General features: G+C 38.4%; 2 protein-coding genes across 4 annotated transcripts; one reads left to right on the top strand and one right to left on the bottom strand.

Annotated features, from left to right (window-relative positions):
- The first annotated feature begins 35 nt into the window (after positions 1-35).
- Positions 36-16,210, top strand: mms19 (MMS19 homolog, cytosolic iron-sulfur assembly component). 2 transcript variants are annotated; one of them, XM_079476820.1, is made up of 31 exons: positions 36-284; positions 1,069-1,117; positions 1,354-1,454; positions 1,664-1,749; positions 2,061-2,135; positions 2,432-2,501; positions 2,597-2,725; positions 2,838-2,899; positions 3,828-3,914; positions 4,047-4,121; positions 4,286-4,363; positions 6,370-6,508; positions 6,791-6,945; positions 9,121-9,199; positions 9,412-9,537; positions 9,820-9,901; positions 9,982-10,079; positions 10,167-10,316; positions 10,535-10,690; positions 10,775-10,859; positions 11,039-11,141; positions 13,080-13,154; positions 13,332-13,458; positions 13,651-13,757; positions 14,095-14,151; positions 14,252-14,438; positions 14,535-14,617; positions 14,715-14,879; positions 14,967-15,026; positions 15,218-15,318; positions 15,393-16,094. In XM_079476820.1, the coding sequence occupies exons 1-31, from the start codon at positions 269-271 to the stop codon at positions 15,421-15,423; spliced, it is 2,994 nt and encodes a 997-aa protein (XP_079332946.1). In that variant the 5' UTR covers positions 36-268; the 3' UTR covers positions 15,424-16,094. The 2 variants fall into 2 exon arrangements, with proteins under 2 accessions (XP_079332946.1, XP_079332945.1); XM_079476819.1 differs by lacking the exon at positions 36-284 and adding an exon at positions 520-665 and having other exon boundaries at positions 15,393-16,210.
- On the bottom strand, positions 16,116-22,903 carry zdhhc16b (zDHHC palmitoyltransferase 16b). 2 transcript variants are annotated; one of them, XM_079476823.1, is made up of 10 exons: positions 22,715-22,903; positions 19,567-19,815; positions 19,227-19,421; positions 19,016-19,104; positions 18,520-18,548; positions 18,236-18,369; positions 17,921-18,006; positions 17,707-17,830; positions 17,425-17,495; positions 16,116-17,330 (listed from the first exon to the last, which is right to left on the bottom strand). In XM_079476823.1, exons 1-10 carry the CDS (start codon positions 22,736-22,738, stop codon positions 17,228-17,230), a joined length of 1,104 nt encoding a protein of 367 aa, XP_079332949.1. In that variant the 5' UTR covers positions 22,739-22,903; the 3' UTR covers positions 16,116-17,227. The 2 variants fall into 2 exon arrangements, with proteins under 2 accessions (XP_079332949.1, XP_079332950.1); XM_079476824.1 differs by having other exon boundaries at positions 19,708-19,815; positions 22,715-22,852.
- Between the last annotated feature and the right edge of the window lie 88 nt (positions 22,904-22,991).

Raw genomic sequence — 22,991 nt, 5'->3', positions numbered from 1 at the left:
CCATTATTCGGAGAGAGAGTTGCGACAACGGAAATGCGCATATTTCGCGTGTCACGTGATTCACGGAGCCTTCAGATAGTCCCAGGAAGTTGTGTTTTCTCTTTAAACGCTTTATTTATTTCCTTTTTCATTCTTTGAATGACTCATAGTGACTTCCGGGAACTGCTGAGAGCCTCCATGAACCCGCCATCGCTTTGAGAAAAATGTTCTATAGGAGTTGACGCGACTCTCTCTCTGTCAATGGCTCTGGGGCTAACGAAAGGCCGTGATGATTAACTTTTTAGGTATCATTTTATTACATCAAAAATAATGACTTGAACTCAAGGGATGTGATTCAGAAGTACATTTAATCCGAAAATTATTTAATAATATATTATGTATTACGACGTCACGCTTTGCCCAACCCGGCCAGAGTTGCCTACGCCATCACTAGCAATACACACTAGAACTCAATATTAAGTATACTAGTCTTTCATTATAATATATATATAGATATATTGTTTGTTTGCAAACAGACGTTCAACTCCGGGAAGCGGTTTTCTGCGCATGCGCAGTTCAGTCTGAAGACCAGTACAGGATGGCTGCGGATAGTAGTGTGCTGTTGGGTTTGGTAGAAGAATTCGTGTCAGGGCAGGTTGACAGCAAATCTACAGATACCGCTGCAGGTAGCTTATGCTTGCGTCTCTCTCGTCTTCGCATTTTCTTGCAATTTTCGGCAGGGACTTCAGTGCGGCTCTTTGAGGAGCCATCGTGAACGGCGCATGTGTGTGATGCTGTGTTTCTTTAGCGTGACATGAGTGCGTGTAGGCTAACCGCGCGCCACATCCTTTATTGTGCTCACAAACTGCTAAACATGCAGATCAAGCCGATGCCAGAATTGCATCTTACTTTGATTTACTATAGACCCAAATCAGCAGTTGTCATCATTTCGTTCAATTTATTGAAGACTTGTTTGCTCGCCTTGCTAGGTTGCTAGCAGTGTTCCATAAATGTGAACCTGACAGTGGACCAGAAGTGTTTTCCCCCTGTTGTGACCTTTATCTTTGGTGTCTTTATCTTTTCTTTAAGGTGTCAAGGCTGGACAGTTTACAGTACTCCAGTTGGTTGAGGCATTGGGGTAAAGTTTGACTTTCTTTATTTCGAGATCTAAATTTGGTCTAGAGAAACTGAGTGTTCTTCTTTTGTAAGACTTTTATTTAAAACCGTGGTAATACTAGTAATAACAGTGTTGAATGTGATGATGTTCAGTATTTTGTTGGCAAATGTTTTTGACAACAGTCAATATTAAACAATAGTTTATGTATGTTGTTACGTTTATATGTTTAATGTCTACCATTTTTTTAATTCATGTAGACTGAGCCTGACCAGCTCTCAGCCTCAGACCCGTGGCCGTGGAGTTCAGCTCCTGTCCCAGGTCCTAGAAGAATGCCATAGCGGTTTGTCCGAGAGGGAGGGTAAGACCTGTTGTACACTATTTTGTGGCCGCGGGAATTATTTATTGAATTTTAAGCTGCTTGAAATAGTTTGATTTGAATAATGATGTAGTTTATTCTTAATGCAACGTTCAGTTCATTTTTAAGGCCTACACATCCTCATTTTCTTCCAAATTTCCATTTTTCAAACACTGCTTGTGTCATATCTTACATGCATGTGTTGTTTGCAGTGGAGGTCCTGATAGCTTTCTATGAAAACAGATTGAAGGATCACTATGTAATCACACCACATGTTCTCCAGGGGCTTAAGGCTTTGGTAAGTCTCAGTACCTCTTGATATAGAGCATGCTGAGGTCTGTGGACCTGATAGTAAAGCTGGAAACAGGAAATGTTAAATGTAGATCATTTGGAAGAGCATTGTGTTAACAACTCACGGATTTGATCTCAGGGAACACGCATACTAAAAATGTATAATGCACTGTTGATTAAAGCCCCTACGAAATGCATACATGTAAATGTCATTTGAATAGTAGACGGAACCCCGTAATGCTTTCTGACTGCTTTGAAATTTGAATTCATTCGTAAACGTTTGAACTAAACTTGTGAACTTCACTATGTTTTGCACAGACAAAATGCTCAGTCCTGCCACCTGGATCGGCAGTGTCCATTTTACGCTCCATCTTCCAGGATGTTCATGTTCAGGTAAATAATAAATGAATAATGCTTGCTCGCTTAGACACAATGACTCAAAAGGATACTTCACCCAAAAATCTGTATATTGTGAAACCTAAACCATATATAGAGTAATAGAAACCTGGGACAGTAAGCAACCACCTATAAAACCCTAGCAACCACATTAGTTCAAACGTAGTTAGTATCATGATGTGATAACCACCCACAACACCCTAGCTTTGTATTTTTACAAAGTGGTAAGCTTTTATTTTTTTGATATAATACTGTAAACAGTTTAAAAACGTAAACCTATTTCTTTACATCAGTCACTGATGTTGGCTGAGCGGTCATGTGTGTACAACATCCTTATGAATCTGATGGAGTCCAGAGAGCAGGGTAAGCCTGTCAGATATGATATACCTAATTCTAACGCTATATGAACTGCCAAATGGTTGCCACGATGTTTTATTTAGAATAGTCTTCTTTCACAGAACTGAAGGGTTTGGGGCCAGACTTTGTGTTTGGATTTGTGCAGTCGGTTGATGGAGAAAGAGATCCACGCAACCTCCTCCTGGCCTTCCAGGTGGCCAGAAACATCATTAACAGGGGTTATGATCTTGGTAAAATGGAGGTTGAGCTACATGAATTGTGTTTGGTTAAATGCATAAATGTGAGTTTTAATTGAGTTTTCATTCGTTCATTGAGTGATTTAAGTATCTTTGTTTTTCTTAGGTAAATTCGTAGAGGAACTGTTTGAAGTGACATCCTGCTATTTTCCAATAGACTTTAGTCCTGTAAGTACAAATCTCATATGTCATCATTGGACCAGATGTTGTCCTTACTTCACCCTTAAAGTCCCAGTGAAATTTAAATATACATATGGTGCTCTTCTGAAAATATAAATATACTTAATTTATTTATTACAGTTCATTTAAATGCTCACCATAGTTAAAATGTAGGCAAGTTATGAAAATGTACTAAAGATATCAGATTAAGATCTGATAATCCCATTTATTATTTATTTATATTTATCTTCAGGCTATATTATATGTATACAGTACAGAACTTTTCAAAAATCATGTTTTTTATTATATTTATCATGTTTTATTGTGTTAGCCATCTGTAAGCTTTTTAGTTATTATGTCTTAAATAAAAACAAACCAACTGCAGTTTGATTGATAGTAATTGGAATGCACAACGAAAAAACATTATTTTGAAAAATTTCAAAAACGCAGTTATTTCATTTCAGAACCAAACTCTTCATATGCACAAACAAGAGTACAGTATATGACTGGTGTTATAAACTTTTGTTCATGGGGTCTGTACTGTAGATCTTCATCCCTAGCTGCCAGCTTCATTTCAAAATCAATTTTTACACATCCAGTCAATTAGCTGTGAAATATGCAGGCCACGCCCACTGATTTTCTCCTTTGAAATTCCTTTTCACTCGGAAATGTGTCAGAATACGGAAGTAAAAACGATGGCAACTTCTGGTTCACAGGGACTTAAAATTCAGTATATTTCCTGAGGTCTACTTTCTGCTTTGACTTAGTGACATTTTCTGGAACTATTCAGCAAGTTTACATCCTAGAGCAAACTCGCACATACTCATGTTGACGTAGGCACAAGTTCTGAAAACTGTGTAATAATTCAAAAACGAATTTGTGATATTGAAGATATGAATATCTGGACTTCAAACTTTGTTTCTCTGTTTCTGGTCAGCCACCCAATGATCCTCATGGAATCACACAGGAGGAGCTTGTTCTGTGTCTACGTGCTGTTCTCACCGGCACACCTCGGTTTTCTGAGGTAAGACACTTTCTCTGGAGTCTTATTTTGGCAATATGCAAACGGCGAAACACGTCATAAGGTTGAAATTGCATAAGCGCATTCAAATAGTTACCTTTTGTGTTTTTGATTGTGTTTTGCATCATTTTACAGTTTCTATTACCACTGATTATTGAGAAGCTGGATTCAGATGTTCAGAGTGCCAAAGTGGACTCCCTGCAGACGCTGGTACAGCTGCAATGCAGACCGTAGACTTTCTAGACCATGCAAATTAAGCTGTTGTTTGCTGTTTTGTTTGACTGAGAAAAGAATTCGGAAAGTTGCTCTTGCTCAACAGGTCGGCTGAAAGAGCTTCTAAATATAAAACCTGTCATTGTTCTTTTTCGTCTTAGGCTGCCTGTGGTCAGACATATAGCCATAAAGAGTTGGCAGAATTCCTTCCTGGCCTTTGGAGCTCAATACGGAGGGAGGTAAAGTGAATGACACAGGAAGTGCCAGATGCTTTTCTCAATTTGGTTTACTCTGTACACCACTTGCCCATGTGACAATTTTCCCTGTAAGGAATGAGTTGTGTTATGACTCATTTTAAAAGGAAGAGTGCTTAAAAATGTGGGTCCGGTAGCTAGGACCACCCATGTTTATCTCGAACATACAGTTACAGTGTGTTTTTGTCCTTATGAAAAAACAGTCATTGAATACAATTTTGTCTAATTACACACTTAAGTCAGCAGTCTGATTTAAGCTGATGCCTCAGTTTTTTTACAGATCCATTAAAAATGACTAGTTGTTTGAACAACAAATCTCTTGTTTGCAACACTGGTTGCGGTGTAAATTGATCAATAGTAAAGGAAACATTGTCATAGTATATTTATATAGTGTAATGTCTACACCAGTGGAACAGCAGATTTCAGATGTTGAAGGACCAGTGTGTCATTTATATGGAGGATCTATGTACCTCACCGCTAAAATTCATACACTGGATCAATAGGGTAATACTACTTTGCTATTTTCACCAGGTTTTAATAATATAATACACATAAATCACAATACAATAGCATCGCAATTTTAAAATTCAAAGAACGGATATTTTCCCAAAAATTACGGGTTTCAATACAATTTGATATTATATGTATACATTATGATATTGTTAAAGTTGACAACATTCAAGGTTTAATGGAACTTTTTGAATATCAGTTAACCCTTTGATGCACAAGCTATTGAAACCCCTTCTAATGCACAACATGGGTCTAAAATGACCCGTATTCATTTTAAGTTTTTCCACGCATGGCTGGGTGTTTTTTGTTTCATCTTTTGAAATGAAATGATATCAGTATTTAATATTCCATGATCTATGAAATCGACGATTCATGAATATTATGAACATTTATATTAGAATTTTTTTAAGAGAACAAATAGACAAATGAACGTTTCCAGTGCCATCTCACATTCCCTACTCAGTGCTTACATGCTTCACACAGATGACAACTACACATTGTGCTCCTGCATCAGGACTAAGAATGACCTTATCTTCCTCATCTTGTTCGTCACGCAACATTCTTAGACCATTTCAGCATTTAATACAGAATGACTGGCGGAACCAGCCATCATAACACTTTGGATAAATAATATCACAATATGGATAATAGGGAGAGACAAGGATTCTGCCCAAAAGCTACAATACATACTTGTAATATTCTATTTAGTTTATCTAGCTAACATTCCGTAGCTACAATAGAATTATGTCAACAGCAAGCTATGTATTTGGATCTCTTTCTCATTTAGTAATAGATTTCAAGGTCAAGGAAATCTTAGCCTAAGGTTCAAATATGATTTGTAGTCATCGTTCAAAATATATCAAATAATTTCGGTGGTTAAAAAATATTTAAAGGAGCAGTTAAAGGTCATGTGCTGGCACCACAACCAATAGGATTAAAAAAATGTTTTGTCTCACAATATACTGCATTGATAGACCCCTTTATTCAACTTGTTAAGGTATTTTTAAAACCAGTTATTTGTACCAAAAAACATTCGGTCATCATTTATTTGGCCTCATGATGTTAAAAACCTGTATGGTATTTTTTCTATGGGACACAAAAGAAGATGTATGTCACAGTGGTTTTGTATCTATGCAATAGATGTCAACGAGGGACAGTGATGTTTGGTTCCCATTATTGTTTGGTTGGTCTTATTGTTAGTAAAATGCAGCTTATGTAATACCTGTGGACTGATGTATTCACCCATTTCATCTCAGAAAGGTTTTTGGAAAAGCTGCTTTTTTTAAAGTACAATAACCTTCTATATGTCAAAAGATCAAATAAACAAAAGTATGCATTTCACAATGTGTGATCCCTGTAATGGAACCAGTTTCATAAAAATCATATGGTTCCATTTTTTACAAAAATGAGTCTGAATAAGAATCACTTAACAGTTTCCAGCCCTAACAGTCTGTTTGATCTTTGATTTATATCTTGTTTAGGTGTTCCAGACAGCCAGTGAGAGGGTGGAATCAGCCGGCCTAGCCGCTCTCGGCACGATCACATCCTGTCTCTCTCGTTCCGTGCTCAATTCCGACTCTGATGATGCTCTGCAGGTCTTTCTGAACCTCGTACTTAAAGGTACAAAGATGTTATATTGTTATTTAATGGAAGTTGGTTTAATTTAACCACCATCCAATTCGCAAGTAGCGTAGTTTATGTCGATTATATGAATTATGAGACAGCAGGGAATCCTCCAGCCAAGAGACGAAATGAATTCCACAAGTATTACTTTCCGCCCAATAATGATCTGAACAGAAGCTATGGGTGTGACTGTTTGGGCTCATAACTTATACAGTCATATAGCCATGCTGCCCGGGCTTGTTTAATCTGTCACACCTGGTGTATGTCTCATCTTCTCAGACTGTCAGCACCATCTCTGTGAGCCAGACCTGAAGCTTGTGTGGCCCAGTGCCAAACTCCTGCAGGCCGCCAACGGGGCCTCATACAGAGCGAGTCTGATAGTGACCTCGGCCGTCATACCTGCCCTCCTGGAGCAGTATAACAACAGGACAGAGGTAAACACTGCCGTTACAAAACTGATTTAGAAGGACTGTTCACTAAAAAATGTTTACCCTTCACTCCTGTCAAAAATCAAGCTTCGAAATTGACAAAAAGCTTTGTTAAAAGCTGCAATATGTAAATTTTTTCACTTCATCTCCATCTTTGTCTGAAACAAACGTTTTCTTTATGTGGCTTGAAGTCAAGTCAAGTCAAAATGACATTGGGCCTCATTCATGAAACACGAGCAGAACAATTGTTTTGTAAATTTTTTGTACAGTCGCTCTGACGTAAATATTCGGATTCATTAAAATGTTCCTATTTTCAAAATGGTGCGGATTACACTGCACTTTGATGCATTGTGTATGATATTTCACGAGTTCCTTTGCCCTGTCTTTTTCCAGTTATTTTTACTCTTTGGGTAAAACACAGACCTCGTCACTGTCCCTTTTAACACAGCTGTCCAATCACAGTGAAGGAGAGGTGGGACAAACAGTACATTGACCAACCATCACACTTGTATAACACAACAATGTTGAATATAACATGGCTGGTTATTGCATTTTTATATTCATTAACAATCTTCCAAATAAGATACTCGTAACATGTTACTGCTGTGGATAGTCCTGATCATAGCAACCAACGTGTCTCTGGAAAAACACGCAGTGCATCCAAAGTGCTCTCAAGCGCCACCAGCTGGTTATTTTCAGAAGAGCACCAGGCATTATTTCAGCTGGCTAAAAACGCTTTGATAGACACATGTTAATAAGTTATTGTTGGGCATATAGCCTACTAGTCTTTTATGCATTTATGCAACGTGCCAATACTTAGAATGGAGTCCAGAGCATTCCTGTAGATACGTAATTTGCGTATCTTAAATTAATAGGCGAGGATTATGCTAGTTATAAATGATTGGAATTCATTAGCAACACACATTAATACACACGTTTTACTATGAAATCTGACGTTTACGAAGCATTTGTGAATCCAGAGGTGAGTTTGTGAATTTGCGAAGGTCCGTTTTAAGGGCAAATCACTCATATATTTACGAATGTTTCATGAGTGAGACCAGCTTCTTGTAAATGCTCAAATTTTGACTGTTAATTATTTCTCAGTTTTGAACACTTATTTTTGTTTTGTTTTTAACTCTTTCCCGACGAGTTTTCTTGTCGTTTAAAAATCAACTGTTCCTTGCCGAAGACGAGTTATTACGGCAATCTGTGTTTGTACTGTCGTACAGCAGGTGGCGCTGGTACACACCTTTGGAAAAAGTACAGAATCTCTAAACCTAAACTGGGTGGAGTCTTTGATATAAAATGCAGTTTAATCAAAGTAATGTATTTTTTAAGAATCCTACTCGCATCTAAGAGGTGATGAAAAATAACAAATGAAGATAGAAGAATACGGTTTCTTTTGTTTAAAGCAGAGACTCTGTTCTTCCATATATTCATTACAGAAAATGTACTGTCAAAAGTCAAAGTTTAGTGAAAATGTTAAAGAACGTTGGCACTGGCTGGCAACTTTAAAGAAAAAAGGCTGGCGGGGAAAGAGTTAATTTAACAGTCACAATTTACCCCTGTTTACGACTTTTTTTAGTTGAACTTTTCCTCTATGAACCTATATACCACTTTGGAGGATTTTAATCAAGGCTGGTTTAATGTTTGTCCAGAAGAACATCCTGTATAACTACACAAACGTTTGAACAAAATATAACCAACAGAATTTTTGTAACCCATTTCAAATGTTAAAAACATATCTTAATTATATTTGTCATTAGGGGTCAAGCCCCGAAGTTAGCTGTACTGCTAATAACTTGTTAACTTTTTACGGCAGCGCCAACTTTTTAAGTTATATGCAATTTCCTTGCATTTCTAGCGATTTTACCTGTGATTTTTAAGTCTGATTTTCACAAACTCATGATCAGACACGACTACTAGGTTTTCCCTTTGACCCTGTAATTGCTGCTTGCAGCTATATTAATACTAATATATATATATATATATATATATATATATATATATATATGTATGTGTTTACATTTGGTCTACAGAAATCACACATTATGTGCTGGTTGAACAGAAATAATTTTTTTCTGCATATATAATAAAATGTTATGCTTTGACTTTTGACTGTTTTGTTTAAAAGTTTTTACAAAAAGTCCTGTATAACATTGTTTTACCATCTTTATATAGTGTGCCCAACGGCGCACCCTTCTGGAGGTTATACAGGGTTTCGTACTGCCCACCCCGCTGAGCCGGTCTGCAAAGGGAGGTGAGAAAACAACATGCTCGAACTTCTGCCAAGTTAAAACACATTTACCACCTCAGGCTGATAGTGAGTCAGTACAGTTTGGGCTCATTTATAATCCTTTACAGCTTAATGTGCATATCTGCTCGAACAGTTATGCCACAACAAGTTTCATTCTAAAGTATGTATAAGTAATATGCTGCGTTTCTGTCTCTTTCTGGGGCGCATGAATGCAGAGGAGAGCGTTTTGGTGCCGTTTCAACAGTCTTTGGGGAGCGTGGTGTTCTCTGCACTGACGGAGTCTAGCGCTGGTCTTCAGGTCACAGCCACTCGTGTTCTTGCTGCACTGGGACAGCAACCTGGTGAGAGGATACACAAAACCACAACAGTATTGTTTCCACTGACATGCATTTTCTACATGCAGCCACCCTGTTTCTGTTATCATGTATTATATGGAATATTCATATAGCTGTTTATATATGTACATATAGTACAGCCCACAATACAAGGATACAAGGTGACCGTTATTGTACCACACAAACTTAAAATAAAAACTAAAATATTTATATCCATTGCTGAATAACAAATAGCCATTGAAATTTGTTCTCATGGTTGTGATGTCACTCTTGTTTTGCTCCTTGCAGGCTTGCTCACACCGCCAGATGTTGGGAAAGCTGTTGATCATTTGACCAGACTCATTTTAGAAGAAGAGGATAGTAAAGTGAGGTAGTTATCACCCAGAAATGATCCCGGAAGAGGATATCTTAGACATTTGGCCCACACTGATATTTCTGTCTGTCTCTCAGTTTGGCAGTGGTGGAGTGTTCAGGCTCACTGGCTCATCTACATCCCAAAGCTTTCATCTCTAGGATGATTCCTCGGTTGAAGGAAGAGATCTTCTCAGGTGGGGCTCTCCCATTATGTCTTAGTATAGAAAACAATAGTTAATCCCCTCGGTGCACACTTAATCTTCAAGAATGATTTCCTGCAGATCCAGCGCCTGTCAGCGATCGCTTGTCTCCGTCTGATGGAGCTGTGCGTCAGCGATGCGTGATGGCGTTAGCATCCGTGTCATCTCAAGCCAGCGTGGTGACCGAGAGCGCCCCCGTGCTGCTGCAGGTTGTGGCTTCAGCCCATGCAGGTATACGTTCATTCATTCTTTTTTTTATTCATTTTATTTTATGCATTTATAGTCAACATTTTTGTTTGTCTAGTCTCGCTAAAATACACAATAGAATCGGTGTGAACCAATTATATTACGAATAATATATCGCTTCGTAAAAACTTATTTTTTTATATGACAATGCATACTATACTTTCATCATTATATCAATCTATTATGTATTGTTCATCTTTTAGGTAGCTGCGGTTTCTCTGTGGAAGATGTGATCTCTGTATGCATCAGTTTGGAGAAGATAGCACAACACACACGTGAGACTGAGGAGATTGGTCAGTTCTTCCATGACATCATAATCCCACAACTCTTCGGATTGGCTCTGAAGGCAGCTCTGCAGAGTAGGGACTTTGATTTGTACATTGTGTTTCTGACGGATACATGTGCCTGTGGTTGTTTGACAGCGCAAATTTTTGTTTCAACAGATCACAGTGGTCCACTGAGAGATGAAGCCGCTTTGTCTGCGATCGTTCCTGTCATAAGCACAGCCTGCGCTGCATTAAAAACAGAGTAAGTAAAACAATCACACTCCAATACATTTAAAAAAAGAATTGTGTGAATTGTGTCATTTCTGTGCTTCTAGTGGCATTGGATTCTGTTGAAGTAACTTAACCTGCCCAAAGTGTAAACAGTGGCTCTGTGGCTCAAAACATCAATATTCAAACACGAACTGTTCTTATGTTTCATAGATTAGCTTCCCACATGGCTGCCCAGACTGTAAATCTTTTCCTGAATGGAGATGTGTCCTTCCTGCCAGAGAATGACTTCCCCTCCCAAATCCAGCTGCTACAGGTATGAGGCGCTTTTTTTAAATATCCCAGACTATAGAGACTTGTGTGCATTAATAGATTATATCTGCCTTCTACTAAAGTACTGTATTAGAAGCACATCAAATATTGGCATTCATTTAAAAAAAAAAAACCTTGTAAAACTCGTCTTGACCTACGAAGGCCATTGTTTTTCAATGATGTCACTTGGTTGCACGCACAGGTGAACAGAAACATTTTCTTTGTACAGTTCTCCTGTAGATATTGTCATGTAATAAAATACATGTGGAAAATAATGTTAAAATAGGACAAATATAAATACACTATTTGGTGTATTTTTTTTAAATCGTGTTGGTCAGAAACGATGCATGTGCTAGGCCTTAAATAAGTAAAAAAAAAGGTTATATGTGTTTTTAATATATCGTCGCTGTCCTTTCTAAACTTTGGATGTCCAAATCTGGTGCTTTTCAGGAAATGGAAAAAACACTACGTCTTAATTTATTAAAGCGGCCATAACTCATATAGTTTCTGTATATCTCATGTTAATCTTGAGTATTTACAGAATAGTATCGCACTCTTAGTCTTTAGTTCGATCACTTTTTAAAAGACAGATACAGCTATACGATTATTTCCGAAAACATGCGACGTGTGTGTGGGGAGGCGGAACTAAAGCATTTTATATCCCCCGTTTATATAACATTCATCACCCAAATGCAACGAACAAGAAACACAGCTGAACTTCACGATCGTAGTGCTCTCTCTCTCTCTCTCTCTCTCTCTCTCTCTCTCTCTCTCACACACAAGTGAAAGTGAAGGAGCGCATGCTCCTTCTCCCGATCTCAATGGTTGCTGAGTAGGCGTGCCGCGTGCTTTTCCTGGAGAATTGTCCAATAAGGGACTAAGAAAAGTTGTTACGTAACGATTTTTCATGTTCGAAAACAACTTTCCGAAACCTGTACGAACACTGGGGGAGTGTATGGAGCACAGAAATACTACGTCATAGATCGTTTTTTGACAAGTTGACCATGTCAAGCATGTGCAGACAACACTTTTAACATTGTAAAGAAGTCAGAATGAATGACAAACTGTTGCACGGCCACTTTAAGCATTGTGTTGGCAAAGTGGACAAGCACTTTTGGTAGATTGGTTAGATATTTGATTAAACCTGGTGACAAACATAATAGTGATTCATAATAATGATTTATGGCAAAAAGTCACAAAATATGGTGATACGAGGTTTCAGAAGGACAGCAGCGATATACAAGATACGTTTAGCTATTACGCAATGCATTTTGTTCATGTTAAATGTCCATTTTTGGACTTGTGAACGGGCTTTCACTTGGTCACAGATGCAGTGCCGATTGATGCAGGCATCTCGATCGAGGCTGACTGGTGTCAAGAGCACATACAGCCACCTGCTGTTTACCGACAGAAAATGTTTACCGCAATGTAGCGTAGCTTTTCCTGCGAATGTCATCATTTACTCACCCTCTTGTCATTTCAAACCTGTATGACTTTCATCTATAGAACATAAACAAACGATATTTTGAAGAATGTTGGAAACTGGCACCCATTCACTTGCATTGGTTTTGTGTCCATACAATAGAAATTAATTGTTGCCGCTGATGTTCGATACCAGCATTCTCCCAAATATCTTCCGCGGAGAAGAATCCAGTTTGGGTGAACTGTCACATTAAGAGAACCGTTTTTATTTCACGTTTATATTGCCAATACAAGTGTTAATCTATTAGTAGATGGGGTTCACTTTCAAGCACAGCTCACAGACTATGCATTATCACTCCAGGTGAACTAAATTCTAGAAAACCGTTGCCTATTTGTCAGGAAGGATTTAAGACTTCTCGAGCAATCGGTGGTCAAGCCGCTCAGGTCATGAATACCCAAGTTCTCCCATCTTCCAGCATACAGTAAACAAATACAAGTAACTGTGTATGTTATTCCACAGAGTCATGCAGAATCCAGGGGCCCGTCTCAGCTGGTGTGTCTTCTGATGGCCTGCGTGTGCTCTTTTCCACGCAATGTGAGTCGTGTTCGATCTGAAATGAGTTTCTGTGGGAAGCTTTAAAAGAATAGAATGAAGGAATTAATGAAGCATTTATATAGCGCTTTATTGCGTATTGCTGTACACCCAAATCATATTTATTTGTATGCCGTACATGCACATTTGAGATGATTTGTTTCCATTATATCTGATCAGGTGGACATTCCTGAGATCGACAGGCTTCTTATCCAGTTGGAAGAGCTGAGCTGTACATGTCCCCACGTGTTCGCCTACACATTTGCTGCTAAATGTTTTGCTGGCCTGGTCAACAAGAGGCCGGCAGGTACACAGACAATGATATTATCTTCTTTCCAAATCCCACGGCCTACATTTAGTGCTACATTACCTAATGGAAGGCTTTCTTTAAATCAATCTGCGTCATTGGAAATAACGAAACGAGTTATTCGAGCCGTGGAGTTTATTTACCTTATCTGCATAGTGATTTGTACGAGTGAAATCGTGTCCGTGTGTTCAGGTAAAGATTTAGACGCTGTGCTGGAGAGAGTTTTAAAGAGGATCAGCGTGGAGTTGGAGAACGTTTCTTCCACACAACGAACGCAAGCCTTCATATTACTACTATGGGTAAGGACACAATCACGTCCAACGCTCAAAAATGACATGAAAACAGCCTAGTGAGCAGAATATCATGGAGACTTGGGGGTGGGCTCTTTAGTTAGTGAGTAGGTATCTAGCAATGATTTCGAATGCAATAAAACCAACCAGAACACCACAGACACATAAGCAAAACACATCATGTTCTTTGTGTGTTATTTATTGAGAAGGCTGCCAGTAGATTTGGGATTTGGGGGTAACACCAAGCACACTATCAATTATGTTTAGATTAGCCCTATGTTTAATTACATTTATGGTCAATGCCCTAAACATACATTTAATATGTATATGTATATTTGTTTCGCAGGTGGCTAAGGCCCTACTCTTACGATACCATCCACTTTCAACAGTCCTGACAGACAAGGTGAAAGATTTCTGTTTCCTGCTCACATTATTCCTGACACTCTTTTCACAGGTTTCACGTTGGGATGATCCATTTCTCACTCTGTCTCATTCGTTCTCAGCTCTTTGCTTTGTTGAGTGACCCAGAATTAGGGTCTAAGGTGGCTGATGGTTTCTGTGTTCTCATGAGCGACTCGCCAGACGTACTCAATCGCAACTGTCATGCCGACGTGCGCATTATGTACCGACAACGTTTTTTTGCCGAAAACTCGACCAAACTGGTTCAAGGCTTCAACTTGGCAGAGCAGGGTACCACTAGATTACCACTTTTTTTTTTTCTATCAGTGTAGATAAACTGCTTGCTATGTTCCTTTACCGGAGAAAATGTATTCTTTTGTTCGACAGAAAAGAAGTCTTGTTATTTAAAAGCCCTGTCTCACATTGTAAATAACCTTCCAAGACAAGTTCAGCTCACGGAGCTTCCGGCGGTGAGTGCAATCCCAGATCCATAGGTGCAAATGTATACTGCCAATGTGGCATTAGTTGAAAGTGTTGAATTTGTTTTCTGTGCTATTCTGAAAACAGTTGCTGCCACTTCTGCTAGAGGCATTATCGTGTCCGGATCAGGGGGTCCAGTTGTCCACACTGTCCTGTTTGCAGCCAGTTTTGTTGGATCCTCCGGCGGCCCTCAACAACCAGCTGGAAGCTTTATTTACCCGCCTGCTGGCCCTCACCACCAGCCCTGCTATGGTACAGTACCTCATGTGCTCTGAAAAATCATTTTTTTTATAAAGCAGCATTTAACCCAGTGGTTAATTCTTACACTCCACTCCACAGAAAGTGAAAATTGCGTCCCTCCGTTGTGTCCATGCTCTGTCACACTTGCCTGAACATATGGTAAAAACACAACCCAAAGAGTTGCTTTAAAATGATATGAACTTTTATATAACATTGCTATATAAAAAGCACACAATTCTTTAGAATATACACACTGTAGCATTAAGCTTTCTGCACACAGAAATGAAGTAGTCAAACTTTTGTTTGAAATATCTTGGTTTTAGTAGCTTAAAGTTTACCACCCGTTTCAGATCTTGCCATTTCGTGCTAGAGTCCTAAAAGCTCTTGCTCTTCCACTGGATGACAATAAGAGGCTTGTCAGAAGGGAGGCCGTGTCCGCCAGGGGAGAATGGTAAGAGCCATCCATTTATGTTTTTAAGGTCCCATGTGTTTTACGTCATCTCATATCTGCTTTCTTCTTCACAGGTTTTTGCTTGGTAGTCCTGGTGGAAGATAAACTTCTGCTATCCGCTATGGATTAAACATGATGGATGGTCGTCTGGAGACCGAGCACCATTCACAGCCTTTGATTTTACTTGCCCACAGCCTTTTATATAGTATCCTTTCTACTTTAAAGTGCACAGCGTTTGGCCTGCCTGGGCATAGCAATGGCTGAACAAACTCTAGGCAGCCACAAACTGCTGAAGATGAACCCAAAATGATGCAGTAAGCAGACTGTTCCTTCAGTCAGGCCTTCAAAATGTGATGCTGGATCAGGGCCTTACAAGGGAAATTTGATACACCAGTATGTGGATCGCCAACAGCAAGATCTTACATGACACGTCTGATTCTACTGACCTGTTTGTTTGTACACACACCACCTCAGATTCCAAGTTTTTCAATGCTGTGTTACAGTTATAGGAATGGCAGGTGGAAATAATGTAGTTTGGTGAAAGATGCAAGGATCAGTGAATGTGTGTTAACATGTCTTAATGTCAGTATTTTAAGATGATGTGTTCTATTAGCCACAAAGTCGGTTGTCATTATTCATTTTTTAAAAGACTAACCTTAAGGTCTAACTGACAAAACTTGATGCCAAGAATCTAAAACAATATTTAAATGTCAAAATTGTCAATAAAACTTTGTAAAGGTGTGTGAAGGAATTTTGTTATTAAAATGGGTTGCTTAAAAAAACGAAAGGCTCAAGTTGATTTGTCAAACATGGTTTATGTTAAAAAGGAAAGATCAAAATTGTGGTAAGGGCAAGTAGCTGTACTTCACTTGTTTTGTATTTGTGCTGTATTATATCCGATCTGTTCGCTTGCACATGCTGTCTTTGAAGTCTCAATGAACTTCAGTACATCAAATTGTTAAAAACATACTTTAGGTAGTGAACCAGTATGGCTGATATTAAAGAATTCTGAAACCACACTGAAAATATCTTCCCATGTAAACATGGATGTAAAATTTAACGATTAAATTTATTTTATACAAATATGATTTACGCAAAAACTGTAACATTTTTATAATTTCATAGAAGCACAAGAAGCTCTTTGGAATCATCTTGATATAACGAAGTTGTCAGTACAGCAAAAGCGAGACATCAATTTCACAAAGATAATTCAGAATGAGGAAAAAGGTGCAAAATAATACCATTTCACTAGTGGTACTGGTTTCTGTATAAACCGCAGAAATACTTAAATATCATCTCAAATATGAACATTTGCCAGCGACTCCAACTAACCTGACTGAGAAAAAATGCATAGCCCATTTTTCCGCAAGCATTAACAGACATTCTTTTGTGTAGGGATGCACCGATACTAAGCTCATGTACAGAACCCAAAGACCGATACTGAAATTTGCTTTGAAAGTTTGCACATTCAATAATTTTTTCATAATGTCTTTAAGGTGGATTTGTTTGTAATTATGAAGCGATACTATTTTTATTAGTCTCACTGTGTTGTGAAAAGGTACAGGCATCCGTATCGGCGAGTACCAGGAAGAACCCATTTCAAGATTTCCATTATTCAGAATGATCATCATTGAAAACAAACATGGAAAAATATAAATATAAGTCATTAAAATCCCCTCACAACAGATCTTTGGCACCAAGTACTGACTCGGTACCCATTAAAAACATCTCCTAGGGTCCTAAACACACATTTAATTACAAATACACTTAAAAAACAAACTCCACCAGTAGTCCATAAACTAACAGTACGGTTAAGGCAGTGCAGATATGATGCCTCGCTCATATGATCCACTGATCCAACAGATCCATAGCTGGTGAGGAAATATGTGGTCAGGAAATGTCTATGACATTATATAGCCATTGTGTTGTTTCTGTATTTAGGACAGTCCCACATCAGGCCGTCCCCATGAGGAAGATGACTGGAGGGTAGCAGCACTCGTGTTAGCCAGTGACTGTTAGACAGGAAACGTGTGTTACAAAACACGACACAATAATCTGCTTTACATTTACAATTAAAGAGAATGTTTGAAATGGTAGACATCTCACCTAGGCTTTTCCACAGCAAAAAACATTTTCCAATTGTGAATTTTGCCATGGTGGTATGGATTACGGAACACCTATCACAATAAATATAGTATACATTAAATATATAGTTCATATATTACCAGTGTTATGGGTTCAAATAAATGAAATCAAACTGGGTAAATGCACATACTAAATGTATAATGTAAACGTTCAAAAAACTATGCAGCCTCACAAAGGACTCTGTATTAAGCTCTCCTATCTTTCGAGTGATCCTTAAAGCTTATGAATCAGTGAATGTCTTACTTTGCCCTTCAGCTTGAGTCGCTTTTTCTCTTTGCGGTTGATATGTCTCTCCACGCTGGTCTCTCCTGTGGTTATCAGCACCGCGTGCCACAATGTCAGGGCTCCCAGAGCAAAAGTCACCGAACTGTTCGAATGGTCAAAAAGATGAGATTTGGAGAACCGTTAGATGGACGGATGGATGTCGTCAAATATGAAAATACATAATTGTTGTTACCTTGTGAGCACCCACAGATAAATGAGGCTTTTATGAACCATTCGCTCCTGGTGGGTGTATGCAGGCGCAGGTGTCTGATAATAGCTCTTTAAAATAAAAAAAATGGTTAAATGGCTTCTATTTAATAATTAAGTGATGAAATGTTACAAGGTGAAAACATCTTCAATTGCATCATTCGGTAGGCAGAGGGTTTATTGATCCAAAGGGCATATCATTTAAAAGCATTCAGATCTTATAAATGAACCCAAAAAACATCTCAATAGCAAACCAGAGGTTGACCAATACACTTTATATTCTTGAGGAACATCCGTTTACCTCAATGGCGTCGTAAGCATCCAGAAACATCTCTTTGGCACTGATGCTGCAGTAGATGCAGCCAATGGTCATATACAGACAGAAACTGAAGAAGTAACGGTGATTAAAATGACCCACACAGTTATTCAACCACGCTGGTGGAAAGGTCGGTAAAGATCCACAACCACACAATAAAATCACAAAATAGTTTCACTTTTAAAACTGGCCACAATGAAGAAATAAATCAAAGTTAATCAAAACTTTTACAACTCGTTGTTTATATTTTAGCACCATCAGAAGGATACGACAGTGATGGTCCATTTTCAAAATACATCTGTGAAGGAAACAACGAACAGACAAGCACATTTTTACACAGAAGGTAAAACGTTTGATAAACAGCACACATCCAACCACATTTGGATACATACAGTATCTTGCGCTTTAATAATGTAGGGAGATCGATGCACTAGAGAACTAAATATTAGATAAACGCACAAAGCCTGACATTTAAAATTGTTTATGAGATTTGAATTATAAAACAATACGCAGTATGGTGTTTAAAATGAAGATGAAAGTAGCTGGACACTTTCTGGTTGTCAATAGTAGTGGAACATGTGATGAAATACATATTTGGTTACTCTGCTAAGACACCCGTGTGAACTTAAGGCTTGCTGCTTATTTCCAAATGACTGATTATAATATTTTATATATAACAAAATAACATCAGATTTTATCGAATGCAATGACATTGACAAATTGAAGCTTTTCGAGTCCTCTGTGGATAAAGAAATAAAGTCTTACCTGTTGCAGATGCTGCAATGATGCGTTCTAGCTGGTTTGGGAACTATACATTTTTTACAAATAGTAACGGTTGGAATATCGCTCTTTTCCTAAAACAGAAGACACACACACATGCAACAAAGGCATAAATATAAAAGCAAACTATGTTCCAACCATCTTATCAACAACTGAAACTTGAAAAAGTATACAAATCGAAGATAATCTGAGCCACCTGCGGAGGGGCGCCCGGATGTGTAGTTGTTGCTTTGTAATAATGGAAGACCACCATGAGGAGATTCCAATGCCCGTAACAGAGGTGCCACAGTATCCAGTGTAAGGGGTACGTGTTCAAGATGACGGGGAGCATGCAGAGATACACGATAATCACGACGGAGCTGGTCAAGGAGATGACCAAAGAAACAAAGACCTTCACATAAAAAGGAATGATTAAACACTGTGGTCAAGGCAAGCTCTACGCCCAATCATTTACGATAGAAGCAAATACATAAGATAAACATGCTGAAATCAAAACCACAGGAAAGTTTCAAAACAACAGATGTTAGGCTACTTGCCACTCCAAACCAACGGGTCAGGTTGTCTACCATCCAGAAGATGGGTTCAAAGGCGCAGTCCAGCACCGTGTCCGAATTGGTCAGGATGTTGTAGTACAGGGACTTGCGTATCACTTTCCCGTAGTTCCAAAGGTCTCGTACCGTGCTTTGGCGCTTTCTGCGTCCTCGCTGTGGACAGAGCCTGAACCAGCGTAGGAAGAGGCGCATGACCCTAGAGAGGTACCACCTCCAGCTACGCATCCCACCCACCTGCAAAACACACAAAATGAGAGTTGATCCCCTCTGCATAACACGTGTATCCGTAAGATACGGCTGGAAATCAACAGTACAAAATCTTTTTCAAGTTTACCGTTCTGCCAAACAGAAACAAAAATTTAGCATTTCTAGATGTATCGTTGCCATTCCAGTTCGGAATTTCAACAAAATAAAAGTCATCCGACACATTAAAAAATAACTTTTGAACTTTTCCTAAATACGTGCACAAATATCATTGCTTAAAAGTGAATATAAACTTGTTTGGTTTGCAGTATTTGAGGTGTGGCAAAATACAGAGCATCTTTTCTGTTATTTTCACCTGTTTCTCCAGTTTTCATTTTCTGCAAATAAATGCAAATAGAAACAATATTTTTATTTGAAATTTGGGAGAAATGTTGTTAGCAGTGCACAGAATGAAGCAAAAATTATCATTTTACCTAAGCACATACCTTTACATAGTACATTTTTAAATCAGAAAAAGTGATTGTATTTTTCCACAGTTATATATTTACTGTAGGGTGTTCCTGCAGCTCAGTTGGCCTTAGTAGCTTACAAAGTTGATGGGTGCCGTTCCCAGAGAAACACGAATACTGATAAAAATGTATTGCTTAAAGGAATTGCATTTGATTTGGATAAAAAGAATGTCATTCCAATGCATAAATGAAATTCTAACATGGCAAAAATGCCGTATTACAAATATAAGTTACAAAAGTGAAGGACTGTCAGTACACGGGTCTAACTCACAAATGACAACATCATCAAGGATGATGATAAAGAAAAATAGGTACATTTTAGGAGTTTCTACCAAGCAAAAATAACATCTGAAGTCACTTACAGTTCCAAAATGCACACGTACATCCAGTCTTAAGTAAAATCCTTACCTAACCTTGGATTTAGATTGTCTTACAAATCGGGTTCAAAATAGACCACCATCACAAAAAAGAGACCCATATGAAAGACTTTCGCTTCAGCACTGAAACCATAGACCTCACAAACATAACACACACCTTCTCTAAAGGACAAAAGCATTAGTTTGATTAGAAAAAAACGTGGTGAGCTCAAAAAACACTCCTAAGGGGTGGACAACTACTGGGCGGATTATCAACTAATGTCCAAGGCAGGAAAAAACCGTCTAAATATTTTATCAAGCTCTTGGCGGTGCACCTTATGTAACAACAACCAGCTTAGGAAAAGCTTGAAGGCACACGACCAGAGTAACCTGGCACTGGACACATTTCCTCATGGGGACAATAAGTGTCTATCTGATATGGCCACAGCATCTGATAAAAGTGAGTATTCCAATCTTGTAACAGTATTAGTTACAAGATGGGTCATTTGTTTTATTGTGTCATGTTTTTCAAATGAGATGTGCATTCTATACACCTGGACGATTAAGGTGAGCTTACGATAAGTTTGTCTTTTTGCTTGCATGGCTTTGAAAAAGGTCATGTGATGCCTATGGTTCATTACTCATTACATAGATTTTGAGAGAAAATGCTTGTAAATGTCTAAAGGTTCAATATAAAGCAAAACCACGCCAAGATCATTTGGACGTTTTTTTCTCATTTTAGGAAATAGTTATAAATGCATACAAATAATGATAAATTCATCCAAATCATTTTTTTTATTTATTACACTAACATTTACTAAAAATATACTATATAGGCAGTTTTTACCAGTCTATGAAAACAAGCATTTAAAGTGATACTTCACCCCAAAAGTTTTGACCTCATCCCTCGTTATTTCAAACCTAGATGACTTTCTTCCTTCCGCAGAACACAAAGATATTTTGAAGAATGTTGTTAACATGCACCCATTCACTTGCATTGGTTTTGTGTCCATACAATAGAAGTGAAGGGGTGCCACCGCTGTTCGCTTACCAACCTTCTTCAAAATATCTTCTTTTGTGTTTTGCAGAAGAAAGAAAACCATACGGGTTTGAAATGACCAGTAAATTATGAATTATCGGTCAACTATCACTTTAAGCCAAGGGTTTTTTAAACTAGTGTCCCGTGACCCCCAGGGGGCCTCAGGAATGGTTTAAGGGGTCACCAGAACTTCTTTTGAGAAACTACAGACTGCGAAATATGTAAAACTCTATCCTGAAGATTATTACAATTTCACCTTTTCAAATAATATGTTGTCTTTATAATATCACACTTGCTATTTGAGTCTGAGCGTTTAAATGCTTTGGATGATGGATTTCAGAAAGGGGGTCCCTTGCGAAAGGTTAAACGTATGTGGGGTCCTTGGCATGAATAGTTTGAAAACCCCTGCTTTAAGCAATCGATATTTCAAAAGCAACATTGCCATAATTGTTTGGTTGAACCTTATAAAACAAAAAATGCCTCCAGGTTACACTGTTTAAAAGATTTAGCAGTACTGTATGTACACAAAAACAAAACACACTTGCGTTTTCATGGAAAATGAAATGCCATTCACGCTCGTTAAGGTAAAAAGCAGAAACTTTATCACAAGACAAAAAGAATGCAGGAGATAAGAAAGGATGCGGTTGCCATCTTGTCGACACTTGGGGTCCATGGCAACCCACACTTGACCTGGTTCCACTGTCATGCTTATGACTGACACACACTGTAACGCTGAGACAGGGTATGATCTCAGGTGTCACTGTCAATGCACGTCTGCTGCTGATCAAAAGATACACTTTCCATTGCAACAGCAGGTTCATCCGAACAAAAGGGTCGAGGTCAAATAAAGTGCGATCAAAACACCTTTAGATTCAGCAATGAAGCGCACGTTGCTATTGATATCGAGTAACGAAAGGCGACGCGTTTATGTCGTTATTGCAGAAGGCGGGTATACAGTTATAAATGTAAATCTGAAAGCCAGGTGAGGATGCTCAACTGCCAGGCAACGAAAATAAAATACGTACCAAATCCGGTCCCGAATCGCTCATAAAAATGTCAAGTCATGTTCCCAATTAAAGAAAGAGACACGTATCTCGTGAATGTTTATGAATGAAATAGATTACACCTCATCCACTAACAACCCGTACTTCTGCAGCGAGAGCATGACCAGAGTGAATTTCCGGTGCTTTACTACCGCTTTCAAAATAAAGGTCACGTCAATAGTGCAGGATCCATCTTAATCGGGTTTGGGATGAAAGCTGTGAATCCTTGACTTTGAAATTTGCAAATAGATCAATACAA

This window comes from Barbatula barbatula, assembly GCF_947034865.1.
Source record: "Barbatula barbatula genome assembly, chromosome: 16".
NCBI lineage: Eukaryota > Metazoa > Chordata > Actinopteri > Cypriniformes > Nemacheilidae > Barbatula > Barbatula barbatula.
This window is presented reverse-complemented; position numbering and strand designations above follow the sequence as displayed.